This window comes from Hibiscus syriacus, unplaced genomic scaffold (genome assembly GCF_006381635.1).
Source record: "Hibiscus syriacus cultivar Baekdansim isolate YM2019G1 unplaced genomic scaffold, ASM638163v2 tig00111693_pilon, whole genome shotgun sequence".
In the NCBI taxonomy this organism is placed as follows: Eukaryota; Viridiplantae; Streptophyta; class Magnoliopsida; order Malvales; family Malvaceae; genus Hibiscus; species Hibiscus syriacus.
The window spans coordinates 159,940-177,505 of record NW_024063156.1 but is presented as its reverse complement, the minus strand read 5'-3'; the positions used below and the strand labels follow the sequence as shown (position 1 = coordinate 177,505).

The 17,566-nt window shown below is 37.0% G+C and overlaps 1 protein-coding gene and 3 pseudogenes across 2 annotated transcripts; 2 read left to right on the top strand and 2 right to left on the bottom strand.

Moving 5' to 3' along the window:
• Positions 1-192: 192 nt before the first annotated feature.
• On the top strand, positions 193-3,529 carry LOC120167755 (annotated as a pseudogene).
• A 512-nt stretch (positions 3,530-4,041) lies between these two features.
• LOC120167695 lies at positions 4,042-10,410 on the bottom strand (annotated as a pseudogene).
• Positions 10,411-12,820: 2,410 nt separating this feature from the next.
• On the bottom strand, positions 12,821-14,271 carry LOC120167754 (annotated as a pseudogene).
• Positions 14,272-15,134: 863 nt separating this feature from the next.
• Positions 15,135-16,047, top strand: LOC120167693 (histone H2A variant 1-like). Of its 2 annotated transcripts, none has more exons than XM_039176631.1 (3): positions 15,135-15,221; positions 15,430-15,559; positions 15,642-16,047. In XM_039176631.1, the coding sequence occupies exons 2-3, from the start codon at positions 15,440-15,442 to the stop codon at positions 15,936-15,938; spliced, it is 417 nt and encodes a 138-aa protein (XP_039032562.1). In that variant the 5' UTR covers positions 15,135-15,221; positions 15,430-15,439; the 3' UTR covers positions 15,939-16,047. The 2 variants fall into 2 exon arrangements, with proteins under 2 accessions (XP_039032562.1, XP_039032563.1); XM_039176632.1 differs by lacking the exon at positions 15,135-15,221 and adding an exon at positions 15,232-15,330.
• The last annotated feature ends 1,519 nt before the right edge of the window (positions 16,048-17,566 follow it).

Here is a 17,566-nt window from a genome sequence, read left to right as displayed (position 1 = left end):
AAATATAATAAAACCTAGTATTTGGACCACACCGGCATAGCCCCGGATAGAGCACACCTAGCTTCACAGGCAACACTCACTACCCGCAACGCCCGTACGAAAGAGGCGGATAGAGAATATTTCATGTTTGTTCCCGCATAAATGATAAAGCAGAAGGCAAAGGGAGAGAGAAGGAAACATTCCACTGAAACGATGAATCCTGTGTTCTCGGTTGACGATTTCTCCTACTGCTTCTGGAGGCTCCGGCTTCCGACACTGCAGCTGGGATGAGCCGAAGCCATTCTGAGGGTTTGGAAAGGTTTCTGGATGAATTTTCCTGTGCGGGAGAGAATGTGATTTGTCCGTCCTTGGAGCCATCTCAGCCGTCCATTTCGAAAGCTGAAGAAGTGATGGAGATACTGACCGGTGGAGATCGAAAGGCCTAACAACAGAATCACAAGCCTCCGCTTTCTGATCTAACACCGACAGTCCCGATTATTCGGATAATTTCCGCGCGATCCTCGAGAGCAAGCTCGAACTAGAATGTGCCGCGGTGCTCTTTTCTCGTGTATTCTTCTGTTTCTCGATAATCTCCGTTTTGAGTTATTATTATTTACTATTATTAATACTAGTAAATTTTTGTTTCCCTTCTTTTAACAAACAAAAATTCAGGCGTTAGCTGTGAATGCAGAATATTTTTGTCTGCCCAAGCTGAAAATCACTCGCTTCAATCGGGATCAAAAGTTCAAGGCAAGCTTCTGCTTTTCATGCAGCTTATTTGATTTGAAAATCATGAGCTTCAATTTTGGGTGATTAGCAGTGGTTTACTTAGATTGTTTGTTATAATGGATGGTTGCAACCATTAACGTTGATCTTTGAGTTTTACGTTATTTCTATATGTGGCATCTTTAGTATGGAACAAGCTACGGTGTGAGCTGAATGCTGTCATCAAGTCTTTTGGGGTCACGTAGTGGCATGACGAATCATGAATATTTGTCCTTCTAGGTTACCCCGACAATGATTTTTCGGTTGCTTGGAAAGACTCTTTTTTTAATTTCGGTATTGCTGGCATTGGAGTCTTTCTGCATATCATGTATGTCAGGGACTACCTATCATTTTATGTTAGGGGAGAAAAATATTAGCAATAGAAAATAAAAAGAAAATATTTAAAATATACGATAATTTAAAATTTAGGGAACCGGCTCCCCTCCATCCATCCTTATATATGACTATGCATAATAATTTAATAGTGCATATTTTCATGGAGTGTCATGTGATTTTGTTTCCCATTTATGCTAGTGCTGAAGAGTAGGGAAGGAAAACAATAAGAAAGATGGAGCATAGAAAAAAAATGGAATTAAACGGCTTTACTAGATTTGATAATTTTTCGTAGTTAACAGTAAACTTCACTAGGCAGTCAAACAATCCGACTTCTGCTTCTTCAAAATTGTCTTAAGATTTAAACAATTAGCAATTTGCTGGGGAACTTTATAGCTCTTAATGCATTAATTTGTTATACCTTTTTCTATAACTACTTCAAATGATAAATTTCTTCAACAATTCTAGGTTCCTCAAAGGTACAAGGACAGGGTGAAACTGATGTCACACCTTGTGGAATTCTGGCCGAGTTAACTACACAAAAAAAATCAGGGGTGCAAGTGAGGCAAGCCACCAGTGGATCATCAAGAGAAGACTCAGACAGTGATGAACTTGAAGGAGATACTGAAACAGCCGACATGGATCCGGCTGATGCAAAACGTGCGAGGAGGTAGCCATGTTTTAACGTTGGCCTGGTTTAGTGATTGGTTTTTGGGTTGGGGGGGTGAAATGCTATATCTTCTGGGTTTTTTTCTTCACATATTTCCTTTCCTTCCTCTTTTTTCTTCCCAAATTAATAAGAGTTTTCTTCTATATTATGTAATAGTTATAAGAATTAATTTCCTTTCTTGAACCGAATCAAATATATATTTCGCAAATAGAACTTGAGCTTGATGATCCTATAGATTTAATTAAAAAAAATGTTATTATCTTCTCAAACTTAATTCCAGCTCTTGGTAGGAATATGTATTTTCCTTTTCCTTTTTGTGTTTTCTATTCTATTTTAGAAAACCGGTATATTTGTTTAAAAACAATAGTTCCAATCAGTTTCCACCTGTGTCATTACACGATGTGTAAACTACTAAATTCACACTGAACTAAATTTCTAATTTGCTGATGCAATCACAAATTACCCTCTACTAATTAGCGAGTTAATGATGGATCAGAATGCGATCCAATCGAGAATAGGCTAGATATTCTAGAAGAAGAAAACAAGTACAAATGAATGGACTTGAAGCACAGGTTTTTCCGCATTGTTCACCTTCCCCTTGATGGGTCTCATGCATTCTTTTCTATGTCTTATTTGATCCTCGAAGTGGTTTTCTAGGTCGGTCAACTAAGAGTTGAACATTTCACATTACTTCAGCGTCTAACTGACATGAATCACGAGTATGATGGAGCTGCTGTTGACAATAGAATTATGAAGGCTGACATTGAGACTTTAAGAGCAAAGGTAAACCATTACCATTCCTAATTTTGCGTTTTACTTAACATGATCTAATTATCCTGCTGTTAGTTGATGCAGGGTTCTCCTGACGAAAACTTACTTCCAGGTATATCCCCCGAGAATTATTATCCTGACACCAAAGCGTTTTTGGTCTTTTGTAAAACTTTGAAAAGCCATGGGCAATTCATTTTCCTTCATCTAAGAGTTAAAGGCTTTAATTGGTAAACATGCTTGCATACTATATTAACGTGTCTACTACTTATGTGCTGTCACTTCTATGGAGTGTTCAACTGTTCATCTAATTAAAATTATTTACTTCTTGTGTGTCTCTCTAAGTTTACACATGGATAGACATGGTCTATTGTGTTAGTTGATGCACTGAAATTACCCTTTTGGATGTCAGATGCAAATTCCAGTGTTAGACTGTGCCAAATCAGAAACATAATCAAGCACTTTATGGTGGAAACTGTTGCAGGAATGACTATAGTTCTTTCAACTATTTACTTGTTATAAATTACTATTGATTATAATTAGTGCAACTTAAGTTCTGGGTTGTTAGGTTAATCATTCAATTAGAATTTTTAGGTGAAAATGGCTGAAGAAACAGTTAAGCGGGTGACAGGGATCAACCCTGGTCTTATATCTAGACCCAATATACCTAGGCATCCTTTTCTTAGCAGCCCATTGGAAGCATCTTCAGTTGCTCCTCTACCATTGCAGTCAAACGCTAACCAGTTTTTTCACCACCCAGTTCCTAGCATGTTTGCACCCACGCATCATCACACAGTGGACAACAGTTTCAAGGGCAACACCTTTGTTCCTCCAGATATGAATTTACAAGCTAAAGTAGGAGTAAAGAATGTCAATGAAACATCTACATTACAGTGTAGACCCTGCTTGGAGTGTGTTTAAGATCAGATTGCCCTGGTGTCAATGCACATGGACCCATGCCTGGTTGGGAACCTTGTCATGCCGACGGGAACCTCAATCAAAGTTGAATATTAAGCACCCCTCTTGTTTTGGTTTTTTAGAAGGTCAATTATGGCTAATTCTATTGACGGGTATTGACTCTCACTGCTTTTTGGTTGTAACATCTTCAGTGAGACTATTATATCTGTATCATATAATGGCTGTACTAATCGGCTTCTTAAATAAACTTATTTCATAAACAATTCTTTTCAAATTCTCATCAGTTCAAGGTGCTAAATCTACTGCTAAGGTTACCCATTTTAGGAATTAAAGGTGGATCTTGGAGAATGAGTACTACCGCAGGAGTTGGCAATGTTGCAAACCCATACTTCCACTTGTTGAAAAAGGTGACACATACGCAAGATCTAATGCTAATTTAAAATTTTTAAGAGGTGACTGTCACCCACCTCGGTCCATCCTGTAATATACATTGATCAATAGTTGGAATGATCATTGAGTCATGTCATTATGAACTCAATCTCAATATGGGTAGGTTGAGAATTGGGAGTCGTTTTCCTGACCTACTCAACAAAGCCAAAATTAGCATATATATAAATTAAGGAATTTAAATTATCACGAGCTTATTCATCCATACATCACATTACAGGGGAATATGTCCGAATTCCCCCGAGACATTATAGATAAGCATACAACCACTAATGATACAGATATTGCTCAAACGGGACGGTTGGAATCTCTGAAATCTGATCTCCTGGGATCAAAATAAGACCAGAGCATGTATATGCATTTGAGTCCTCTTACGAATTTTGCTGTTAGATTGGAGACCTGATTGAACTTTGCTCTGGAAATGTGTTTCCAACCTGCAATCAACAACGGAAGACAAATAAATAAAGAGAACTGATGAAAGCAGCAAACACACACACACATAAGCAACAAGGAAGTGATCTTGCCTGGTTGCGCATTTATAGTATATAGTATCAGGAGAATTATATGTGCGTGCATTAGCAAACATCCTCTTGACATCAGCCACAAACATCTCGAGTGTTACATAGTATTGCTCCGAATCAACTCTTTTGACATAGTCTTTAGATCTGCATACCACGAATATACAGTCAAGCATAACGATAACTGCTGCCTGTAAATGTTCTGGTCGGAGCTTCTTTATAAACAGCAGCATAACTTAGCATGAGATATAATTGATGATGGTATTCTATAACCTGAAGCTGTACTATGATTGGTTGGTGGTTTATTATTGAATAGAAAGGGTTTGCGTGACTCGCTGAGCTGTAAATACTCATAATAAAACTAGAAATTTCAGTCAGGTTATTAGACAAACCTTCATGGTACTTGATTCAATATCTGATTTCCAAATTAACAATGAAAATTTAACGTCAAATTATTTCTCAAAGCCAAAAATGTAGAACTAAATATCAAGCAACACTTTCGTAGATTTATAGTTTTCCATGAGATTTGGCCTTGCCTGCAGCCACTTGTAGTTGCTAAGTGAAAAATTCTAAACAACTTTCCCACTCAAACCTAAACCCACTTGACAGCTACACCATTTATCACAGTTGTTTATATGAACCTTACCCATGGGATCTTGATGATATCATAATAATCAGGTACGTCACGAGCATCAACTGGATCTTTGAATGGCCAAGCATCGGCATGGTCGTGCATGACTGCTTGAACAACATCACTTTGCTCAGAATCCAAGAAAAATTATAGAAGGGGTTGATCATTTAGACATCTGATTTCAACCAAACACTTGGAGAGAATCAAGTTAACATGAGTAAATGAAAAGGGTGATGATTAATGAACATTTATAGTTATCCAGTAATTAAGCCATTGCAAGAATCCTTAAAGTTAGCGGAAAAAAGCTTCCCCTGCATCTTAGACATTGATCCATTGAGTCCCTATGGTACAAGGTGTTCGGTTGCTAGAAGGGCACATGGATGCTTTTACACAAGCCTCTTAACCAAATTCATTTGCAACATAAGAAAACAGGAATATGATTACTTAGAGTTATACCCAACATTCATTGATAGGAAATTAAGCATCAACTAAACATAATTACAAGTGCAATAATGAAGATAAATGCAGCAGATGAGGACCAATTAAAGTTCAGAAAGTTGCCTTCAGAAGTGAGCGCATGAAACCAGTTAAATGTTTCTGATTTGTGGTGTTGTCCGCAGACACAACTAAGGATCTAAATCGTGTATGACCCCACTGATCAGGAGTCCATCCAGCTTCCCCTGTTACCAAAATAATACAAATTCAGGATTCAGTTACTTAAAAGACAAAAGATGAACTCAAGATATATTCACACAAATTTGTCAAGTTATGAATATTGATGCACGTAATTGCAATACAGATATAACATGGAAAATAGAAACAGTATCTATATAATTGCCAACAACAGCCAAACACAATAAAAGGCCAAGAACTTACTCAAACCAGGAATATCCTCAACTTTGATGACTCTTTTAGGAATACCAGCTTCTTTCTGAATCAAATGAATCTTTCATTACTGCTATGTTTGAAATATTTATGCTTAATATGCGAAGGCTAAACCATAAAACTACAACAAAGGAAGCTACAGCAGGTAAAATAATTAAAGACCAACAACTGAAGTGGGAAAAGATTGTGCACTTCACCAGACCCAACTTAAGACGACCAGTTTCACTAGCGGATTAGAACACAAAGAAAGATTAACAAATTCAGTGATCAGAACACAGAGTCCATTGAATAGGAATGCCATTTAAGAACAAGCACCAATATGATGCAATACACATACACAAAACAAAACACAAACCTAGAACACTTGGAAAATAAGTACCTTTTCAACAAAAATATGATGCCTTGATTAAATTGAAGAACCAAATCAACATGAGAAACTCAATATTCTATATGTGATATTGAACATGGCTCAAAGCCCAAAGACTCTTGCAGAAATGTAATTTACTAAAAGAATGCACAGAGAATGAATCTGCATGTACCTTCAGAAAATCGATTCCAGGATAAACAATTTGACAGTTTGAGAGCTCCCTAATTTTTTCATCAATTGCCTGTTAATCCCAAATAAGAAAGCACATGTTGGTTCTTATCAAAAAAAAGAAAGCACATGTTGGTAGAAGTTTGAAGAAATAGTCGGAATACACATGCAATAGCGAGAAGGAAACAATCGGAGTAATTGATGGAAAGAAAATGGATTAAAGGTTCTTGGTTTATTGCAGATTGGCTACTCAATTTCTTTACCCACCACTGAAACTGTATACATTAAATTTTGATTACATATGTCCCCATTAGCTTTTGATAAAAGTCAATTGTTCAGCAATCAATTCACAAGGAAATCAGAAAAGGTGCTATGCTGGGACCTAATATGCAACTACCGCAGGTCAAATATGGGGAGTACAACACTTTGGATAGTAATCAGCGTTACACTTGAACCTAATATGCATCCAATGAACTACCGCAGGTCAAATAAGTGGAGTACAACAATTTGTATGGTAATCAGTGTTGCAGGCCCCACAAAGTGGCTTCCTGGTGAAGACAGCAGAGTATGCCATAGGAGACTCCAACCTTAAACAGTCCCACATCAGATACGCAGTAGGGAGTCCAGTCTTATTTTATGGACCTTGAACCCAACTTTTCAGATGAATTTTGAGAAGAAACTCATGAAATCCAATGGACAAATTGAATCAATAAATCAGAACTCCCAAGTTCAATTGATCCTTATGCGTCCAATGAACTTCTGCAGGTCAGATAAGGGGAGTACAACACTTTGGATAGTAATCAGTGTTGCAGGACTCCACAAAATGGCTTCCTGGTGAAGACAACAGGATGACATAGGAGATATCAACCCTAAAAGTATCCCGCATCAGATAGACAGTAGGGAATCCAGTCTTAGTTTATGATGGATCTTGAACCCAACTTTTCAGGTGAATTTTGAGAAGAAAATCAATAAACCCAATGGCCAAATTGAAACAATACCTCAACACTCACAAGTTGAATTGATCCTTACAGAGAGTTTAAGAACACCCCCCAACCCCCCAAGATAAAAGGTTTCATTGATAGAGTGAATAATAATCTGACCTGTCGCTGACAACGAATCATGTTTGATAAATCGGTATACGGAAGCTTGGGGTCGATTTACATTCCATGAGGACACCTCCATCATAGTCTTTAATATACCTAGAAAGTGAAGAAAAGTTAAACACAACCTACAAAGATAATAAGGACATAGCTAACAAAAAAAAAAAAGAAAACAGGTCTCGTTAAAAGGTTAACACAAAACCCTGCCTCAAAAGAAAAACAAAAGTATTCCACAAAGGATAATTTCATTTTAGTTCTAGATACCCCATATTTCCATTTTTAAAAGAAATGCATGCATCCTCAGCATTCCAACACTCAATAATACATATAAGAGGGTAAGGGTTTCTTCCACTCCTTGATTTCTTAGTAATAACACAAAATAAGTGGCCCTTGAGCCCTAAGGATGGGGAGGGAAAAATAAAATTAAAATGGTATGCTAGCATGTTAACCATACCCTTGCCATCGATTCCTCTCCAAGTGAATCTCTTTGGTAAAGCCCTGCAAGTAGATAAAAATTGACAAGTCCCTTAAGACTAGATTTATTGAATCAGATGATGCAAATTATTAGACAAAAGAAGTGACTATAAAGAACAATAATTCTTTAGCTATATATCTTGCAGGTCTAAGTGACAAAGAATCATAAATGCCTTCAGCAAATTCATATTTAATGCACTCGATTTAATTGAACAGGAATGGTCCATCTTCTTGGAAGCGCCTTAAAAACTTTCCTTTTAAAAAAATTTAACCTAATTTTCTACAAAAAGAAGCCTGCCAAATTCAATTATATGATTCATAGACTTGGGGGTGGGGATGTTTACATCTGTAAATTTATGATACATAAAGCATGCAAAACAATACAGCAGGGCAACCACACACAAAAGATGTGTCTATATCAGACCTGTTTGACAAAATAACCAACAGCATTATTGTCAGCATACGTCAGAAAATGAGTTAGTCCATCAACGTCACGAGCATGCTGTTTTAAATGATTCATCAGTCTGGTGCCATAACCTTTGTCTTGTTCATTTGCTGTGATTGCACAAAAAGCTATTTCCCCAAACTTTTGGCTGATATTTGCCACCAAAACAAGTATCAGTGAAGAGGATAAATAAAGCATTCACATCATAAAAAGAAAAATCTAAGGTTATCACAAAACATACAATAGAAGTGCCGCAGAATATATAAATAACAGATAATAAGAATTGTCCTGAACTGTTGAAAGATGAACCACACTGCGATTATGTTTGTTTCTCTTAAGAATCTCAAAATTTTGTATTACACTATGAAGTAGAACTTAATAATAGGGAAGACAAGCTAAACAAAATTTAGCAAAGAACAAAGCCAAAAGAGGAAAATGCACATCATCAGGAGAAGATTTTGATATGACTCACTATTAAATAAGCCCAGGAATGTAAATAATATGCAGGCAAATCTTACCTGACATATGGGCGATACGTGATGCCACCAACAACCTGATTCCGTCTGATAATCATCACAGACTTATGGGTTCTACAAAATCCAAAATCGTTACATTAAAGAAGTACAATATCCTGGCTAGAAACAGCAGGGGAATTAACAAAGATTAACAATGTCAACCACCACGGATATGTAAGATGATGAATGTTTGACCCAACAAAGAGATCCATACAGAAAAGAGGTTTTCCATCTTAAAGTGTAGCTTCAAAATTTTCTATCCTGATACCTGTCCATAACAAGGCGAACAATGTACTCTTTTGGCATATTGGGTAGTTGTCTTCCAAATATATTCTTCAATCCAATCAACCTGAGAAAAAAAACAAAAGCTAAATTTTCCATCACCAGTTCACGAAGGGAGTATGGTGAGTTACGAGATAAACCATGGTCATCAATGGCTACTAATAAATAAATAAACCGTGCATAATCCAAGAAAAAACGTAACATGAATGCTTAAGGCAATTAGAATTAGATACCAACCATATGCTCATCAACACCATCGTTTGAATGGAAAACAAACTTGAGTCTTCCCTCTTCTTCCTGCAAATTGATTTTTTTAAAAATGTTTTGTAATTCACAAGAGAAACAAACTATTATAACGAAGACACATTTCTTTTTTATCATTGCAACATAAAAAAGTTGAAAACTTTACCTCTCTTTTCAAGTTCTCTTGTCTAGCACTATAAGCTCCACTAGTCTGTATATTCTCAGTAAATATCTTAACGTCTTCCTTCCTCGGAATCCCCGCCATTGTGCTCCCAACTGCTGCGGTAGCCCCGTCTTTACTACATCGGTATTCTCAATCTTAACTGTGGAATTTTCAGTCTTAAAATTCGTGTTCCGAACAGAACCAGAGCTGCCACCTCCAGACCCAAGGCGAGCAGTGGTGAAAGTTCGGATGGAGGAATCGTTGTTGTTGTCAAAGTCGTCCTCATCGTCGTCCACGACGGCGTTCTCTGAGTCGCCAGCATCAGAATCAGAGTCAGCACCGCGTGCGGAGATGCTCTCGAGGTCGTCATTGGAGGTCAAAGCGCCGTCTCGAGTGTCGGCAGAGAAAGACGACGGATGGAACGACGAAGGAGGCACGTGGTCTTCGGACGCAGCAGCAGCGAGTTTACGCTTGTGGAGGGAGGAAGTAGCAGAGGCGGAGGCAGAGTGAGATGGGGAGGGGGTCTGGGAGCCGCGAGAGCGGTTCGGTGCGGTTAAGTGGGAGTCCATCTCCCGCAAACTAGGATTTGAGTCAACTCGATGCCGATTAAGGTTCTTTTCCACTTCAGATATTCTCAGTGACGGTAGGGTTGTGCAGAGTAGTTCCAAACTTGGCGGTGTCGATGTCTGCTCTCTTCGGCGGCGTCGATTCTCCCTTTTTTTGGGTTTGTAACTCGTAGTTAGGATTGAGCCCAAAACGTGGGGTCAATAATTATATCTCCATTCCATTTTTAATGATATTGAAACCCTAAAACATAGATTCGGCCCTTTAAAATCAATATTAAAGGACCTCCATTTTGGGCTCAAAATGAAAGCGAAAGGAAGCCTGTTTCCTTGATCACAATACTAAATATTTTACGTTATGCCAATCAAACACATGCAATTTAAAACATTTAGAAATCAAAGAAAAACGATGATCTTATAGTTTTCATCAATGTCAAAGCATAAGAGAAACTTCAAAATCCAAAAACCCAAAATAAGATAATCAACACAAGCTAGCCATCCAGCGAGTTGCAAAGTTGCAAATTATTAGGATACGATATGATTGTCATACTTAACGAACCACCTAAATCTAACTTAATAAAAATATAGGCATCTCTGTCTCTCTAAATGCCAGCGGTATGTAGGCAGGGCGCGAAGCAGCGGCACTAGTGCCGGTTTCTTTCTTGTTTTTTCACTTTTTGGGTTCCACCGTCGACGGCAAAGTTGCCGATGAGTATCTTCTCGGATGGATCGGAACCCTATGGCCCTCCGGTTGATTTTGACTCGGGCTTTGTAGCTTCATTCAATAAGCTGCTCTCCACTTGGTTTGATACTGCATTACAAAATTTTATTGTAAGGTTTGAAATATCTCATGAATTATCAAGGAATGTATGTAAACATTGATGCCTTGTATGAACAATATATCTTAATCAAGTCATATAAACTACTCCATCATTATTTTGTCGTGTTGTCTGCGAACATCATATATATATATATATATATATATATATATATATATATATATATATATATATATATATACGTATCAAAATAACTATCAATTGATTTAAATTTGACAAAAATATTCTAATTTATTCACAAACAAAAACTTGTCATATTTGGTGTGTTATTCTCATAAGTTGTCATATTTGTCGTGTTATTCTCATACGTCATGTATCTTTTATTTGTTAAATTAATTATCTATCACGTGTTAAATGAATGATTAATAAAACAAATATCAGATAAAAAAATATTAATGTATAAATAGATATCGATCAAATCAAATCAACACTGCATACAAAAATTTACTTTGAGATAATGTGCAAAGGCATTAAATGCACATATGAGGCTTTTTGGGCAGTGTTTTTATCCTTGGGGATGCGAGCCCCACCTGCTTGCACTAAAGGTTTTAGTTTAAATTTTACATATGGCTTGTTATTGTAAAAGAAATTTTACTTTAAATTTAGTGACTAAAATAGAAAAAATGTAACAGATGATTCTCACAATACCAAAATAGGACAAATGTTGTTATGTTCTCTCAATATATGATTTTGCTTACTATCATTGAAGAATTTTAATGTTGCTGGAAGCATTCTTTTTTACTAGTTAAGTAAATGGTGTTTCAAGGTTTTATTTTATGTGCTCCAATAATCATATAAAAGAGGTATTTTTCTAATATGGTTTTAAATTTATTATCATTGAGTTTAACTATATATTTAAAATTAAAATAGGATAATATAGCACTTCGAAATTTGATCTTAAAGTTCTGACTAAATAAATCAAACTTTAGAATATTTAGCTTTTGAATTTGGAACTCGATTGCAAGAAATACGAAGTTAAAAAGGTAAAATAGACTGAAAATCTGACTTTTTGAGAACCAAATTGAATAATTTATAAATCTGGTCACCAACATGTAATCATTGGAAGAAAATTTGTAATATTTTCGTAAATTCTGGGAGATTCAGGGATTTTTGGTGTAATTAACCCATTTCTCTTGCCTTGATAATATGAAAAATGGCAAAAAGGCCTTTGTTTACATGCATGACAAGCTCGAACACATGCCCTCCGCATTATTAGCCGTCTCTTTCGACATATAAAATACGAATAACTATGCCAATGTATGGAACCACTTTTTTTAAAGTGTAACCCTAAGTTTGGGGTTTATAAACCCCTTTTCCGGTATGTGGAGATTTGTTCCCTCTATTTTTTTCCCTTTCAAATTTCTCTCTTAAACTTCTTGTCTCTCGTTTTTCACTTCGTCGGAGTCTCATCAGCATCACTGTGACTCTCACCGCCACCGTCATCATTTTCCTTCTGTCGACCCGATAAAAACCTTGTCTTCACTTTCCTAATTGCTTAGTATCTTAAATGGCATGATTTTAGAAAAAGATGACATCTCGACTTCTAATAATTTATAACTACAAGGATGACAAATCCAACTTTATTCATGGTGCATAGTGCATACATTTCTTTTTATGCTATTTTTGGACTAAAAACACAAACTTTGTCACATCTAAAACATAAAAGATAAACCAACTTTATTCACAGTGCATAGTGCATACATTTCTTTTTATGTTACTTTTGGACTAAAGACAAACTTTGTCACATTCAAAACTCGAAAGATAATCCCAGTAGCCTTGATAATTGAGATATGAAGGAAGGGAGGGCAGACCATCCAATGGCAGTCACCGGCTTCCCATCAGACACACACCCTTTAGATTCTTCAACGTCTCCTCCACCCATCTTCACCATTACCTTCATTCCATGGCCGCATGCACATCTCTTCCACTGATTTACACGATTCATTAATGTTCAAAACCCATATATATGTATACATATATGTAATTAATCAACAAGGTATTGTATAAACAAATAGTGAATTAGTGAGAAATCGCCTTTAGAACACCAGCAACAGCTAGGAGCCATTGCCCTTGCCCAATACCAGCAAGGGCCCCGTTTTTCTCGGCGAATTCCTTTACTAGATTGACTGCATTGTCGTTCATTACGAGCAACTTGGGAGACCTCCCCCGGCACGACAATGCAATCATAGTCATAAACACTGATATCATTCCAATTGGCTGCGATAAACAGGTTATGACCACGTTTCTCGCTGAAAACTTGGGCTCCTTCGTCGTCGTGGTAGCAGTGACACAGGTTTCTCCTTTTTTCCTTCTCGGGGTAGCTGTATCGACCTTGCAGCCTAATGCTTGGGCGCACGGAATGGGACATTGAATTCGTAATCTTTTACATAGTCCATTGGAAAGCACAAAATACAAGAGGGTCGTGATTAATTTTATCAGTGTAACTATCTATATTCCTAGTGCAAAGGGCTTATCTTACCCCACATAGGAAAGCACCGAGTTAGTCTTGGTTGCATGAACTCGGGCTCCCATGGATTCAAACAAAGTTTTGAGATATTCAGCGTACGCCGGCCATCCTATTGAACTCAATATGTTTCCATCTTTGAGACAAGCAGTAATGTCAAAACCTGATGTGGTATTTCGTTGCTCCCACCAAATACTACCGGCCAGTTCAATCACTGGTTTCATGCTTGCAAATGCAGTGCATTTCTTGCCTTTCAAAAGCCCCGCCGCCGCCAGAAGGAGTTGGCTGTGGCAACTCGTGGCAATAGGCGAATTGGCAAACCCTTTAACAATACCCAAGACCTTATCGTCAACACTGAGAAGTTCGGTGAACCGGCCTCTAGGAATAGTCAGGGCGTCGTAGTATTTGGCCTTCACTTCATCGAAGTTCGAAATCAGCGTAAATAAATAGCCTGGCAATTTTGAGTAAAGCTAGAAAAAAGAAAGAAAGGTTTAGAATTAAGCAGCCATATATGATGATGAAAATAGCGAAGCATTTCTCTTTGTTTTTTTTACCTCAAACCCTAAGAAATCAAGGATGGCAGTGATGCATTATTGACCAGGTAACTTGTTGGGAGAGACACAATCAACTCGAACTCCAAAGGCTTGCGGCACCCAGAAAGGCACCATCACTTCGTAGTTTTCCATGTAGTCTCCATAGATTATCAAAGCATATTTCTCTACAATAGAGCCCATGATCTGCAACTGCAAATCACTGGAAGTGGCAGTGCTACCAAAAACAAGACCCTCTGTGTGTGGTATATATACATATGGATAGATAGATAGATAGATAGATAGATAGATACAATATGTATTTAGAGTTGGAACTACCAAGCCATTGGACTCACGAGCAACAACCCCAACAGCCGAGGCCCCAATGTCGCGTAGTCAAGCTCCGTCAACATTGACAGTGATGGTGTTCGGAAGAGATTTACACCAGTGAATCGGGGACCTGGACTGCGGCAAACTGTGACCAAGAGTGGAGGCTGCTGAATACGTCAATTGCAGGGCCCAGTCGTCGGTTAGAATGTGACAACCTGGTAGGAGCCGACTCTCATGACAGAAGAGATTTCGACGATTCCAAATTCTCCACAGCAGCACAAGGAGATCGGTGATTCTATGATATAGGACGGTGCTCAGAAATAAAACATGAGATTTTAGAATTATGCTAAAAATAAAACAATGATTAAACGTTAAAGACATTTATTAGTATTATGTTAATTTTATTACCCGCAATATTGACTTTTCGTTCAAAAATCAACAGTTGATGATCATTAGATAACTTTAAATAACTCAAAGGACTAGTTTGTAACATTTTATATTTGGATGAGTCAACTAAAATCTCATAGTTTACCTATCCTTTTAATACTTGAGTTACACGTGGCCAAGTAGTCTAGGGGCACATGTTTGGTCAAAGGTGGTAGTGTTGTATGGAATTTTGGGGAAAAAGAGAGGGTAGTTGGGTAAATTGAGGCGAAACTTTTCAAAAAGGTGAAAAATAAGTTTTTTCCCACCTAAAATTAAGCGCCGTTACGTTTTCCGGCACTTAAAGTGAAGTCAAATAAAAAACCCTGCCCCTAATCTGTTGTGTATCATCATCTTCCCTTATTTCCACTGCTCGATCTCCAGCTTCCGAAACTTATCAGGTCTCTTTCCCTTGCCATCACTATTTCTTAAAAATAAAAACCAAATTTGTTTGTTATGTTTTTTCTTTTCTGAATTCATTAACTCGGACAATTTCTTTGACTAGATCTGGTAAACGTTTAGCAGATCTGGATTTTCTTTACTGGTATTTATTAGTTCCATTCTTTTGTACAAATTGGAAATTAAATACTGTGTTTTTTATTTTTTCAGGTGGAGAAAGATGGCAGGAAAAGGTGGAAAGGGGCTTTTGGCGGCGAAAACAACAGCGGCTAATAAGGACAAGGACAAAGATAAGGACAAGAAGCGTCCGGTTTCTCGGTCATCTCGCGCCGGAATTCAGGTATTTCTCATTATACTTGTTGCCTGGTTTCTTACCTTTGATTTAATCCCATCCGTTGTTTCATTTTTCCTTTTGATTTCAGTTCCCGGTGGGTCGTGTCCACCGTCACCTCAAGACTAGGACATCTGCAAATGGAAGAGTTGGTGCCACAGCTGCCGTTTACTTGGCCTCCATCCTGGAGTACCTAACTGCGGAGGTTCTAGAGTTGGCTGGAAATGCGAGCAAGGATCTGAAAGTAAAGAGAATCACTCCAAGACATCTGCAGCTTGCCATTAGGGGTGATGAAGAGCTGGACACCCTTATCAAGGGTACCATTGCTGGAGGTGGTGTCATCCCACACATCCACAAGTCCCTAATCAACAAAACTACCAAGGATTAGGTATTTCTGATTGTAACTAGATGGTATGACTTTTGAGTACTCTTTTTTAATCTATTATCTGTTTAATGACTGCGTTTTATTGTAGGATTCATTTAATGTGTTTAGGACATTTGGTCAGTGACTCAAGTATATATGTTGTAGTTCTCTAGTCTTGTTCCTTTGAGCTTGTGATCTTTGTTGGTTCCCCTAGATGTTTGTATTATTCTAGCAGTGAAGTTTATTGTTTGCTTTTAATTAGTTTTCTATGATATTTATACTAAACCATTACTTTGGACTCAAAACATGGCGGATGTAGGTATGTTTCATGGTGGGTAAATGCTCATTATGGAATTCGAATTTATTTCGGGTTGTTATGTATTTTACTTATGATGTCTTTTTAAAATTTTTATTGTATTCATCTCATATAAAAAAATTATATGGTTGATATACATGAAAAAATATTTTTGGATAAGCTACTTACTCAAAGGATGATAAGAGAAACCAAGTTCCGAAACTTGAGTTCGGTGACTTCATCTTAAAATCCAATGGAAGTACTGAGTAATCACTTTCTTTTGATAGACACAGATATGATAATGAAGTATATAATATGTATTGGAACTCCATTATTATATAGGAACTTGTGTTTTGAGATAAGCTATAATCTTTTTTATACTCAACACTTTGGTCCTGGGGGTTCAAAAAATGCTTCATCTCATTTCTTACGCCCCCAATCTATAGTCATTACGTTTCATTGCCTATATCAATCATCCAGCAAAGTACGACTTGAAGGGAATTATGATTAATTTTAAATGTATGTGTTTAATTTTATGATAAAACACACAAATAGTCCCCCAACTATAGGTATTGTTTTGTTTTGTCTTGTCCATTGATTATTAAAGTCACAAAATAGTCCCTCAAATATAGGAAGTTGTTTTATTGAGTCATTCGACTATTAAAAGTTACAAAATGCTCACTCGACTATTTATTATATTTCGAACTCTTCATTTTCCGATAAAAAATGATCGTATGAACTAGAGGTTAACATGTTGGATGAGGTATGATAAAATTTAATATCATAATCTTAAATGAATATCATATCTCAGCCAATATGTTAACGTCTAGCTCAGATGACTATTATTTTTAATGGAAAATGACAAATTTGGAACATAATAAATAGTCATGTGACCATTTTGTAATTTTTAATAGTTGAGGGACTCATCAAATAGTATCCTACAGACAAGGGACCATTTTTGTACTTTATCCTTAAATTTAAAGATAAAAAATTCGATACATTTATTTAAATCATATGGTATTTTTATTTTTAAAAAGTTATTGAATTTAAACTTAATTTATGATCAACCCCAGGTCCCCAGCCCTCTGCCATCAAGTTATCAGGCTAAATTGCTCAACCAAAGGATGTGTTTTCTATTGTTGGGCCAATAAGGGGTCTGTCCAACCTTAAAACTGAAAATGGGCATTTTATAAGCCGAGGATGGAAAGCCCACTGGCCACTGTGCGTCGACCGGCTCCTGGAATTAGAATGAAGGGCGGAGAAATAGGATAAGCATGAGACTCAAATATGATGAGTCTTAATTTGATCTGATTTTATTGGTTGATTTTCTTTACATGAGTTTAAGTTAGTCGGGTTA

Bases quoted from the DNA above. Each gene is read 5' to 3' on its own strand.
- LOC120167693 (XM_039176631.1), top strand. From the start codon at position 15,440: ATGGCAGGAAAAGGTGGAAAGGGGCTTTTGGCGGCGAAAACAACAGCG. The intron at 15,560-15,641 runs GTATTTCTCATT...TTTTGATTTCAG, and splicing joins CATCTCGCGCCGGAATTCAG to TTCCCGGTGGGTCGTGTCCA.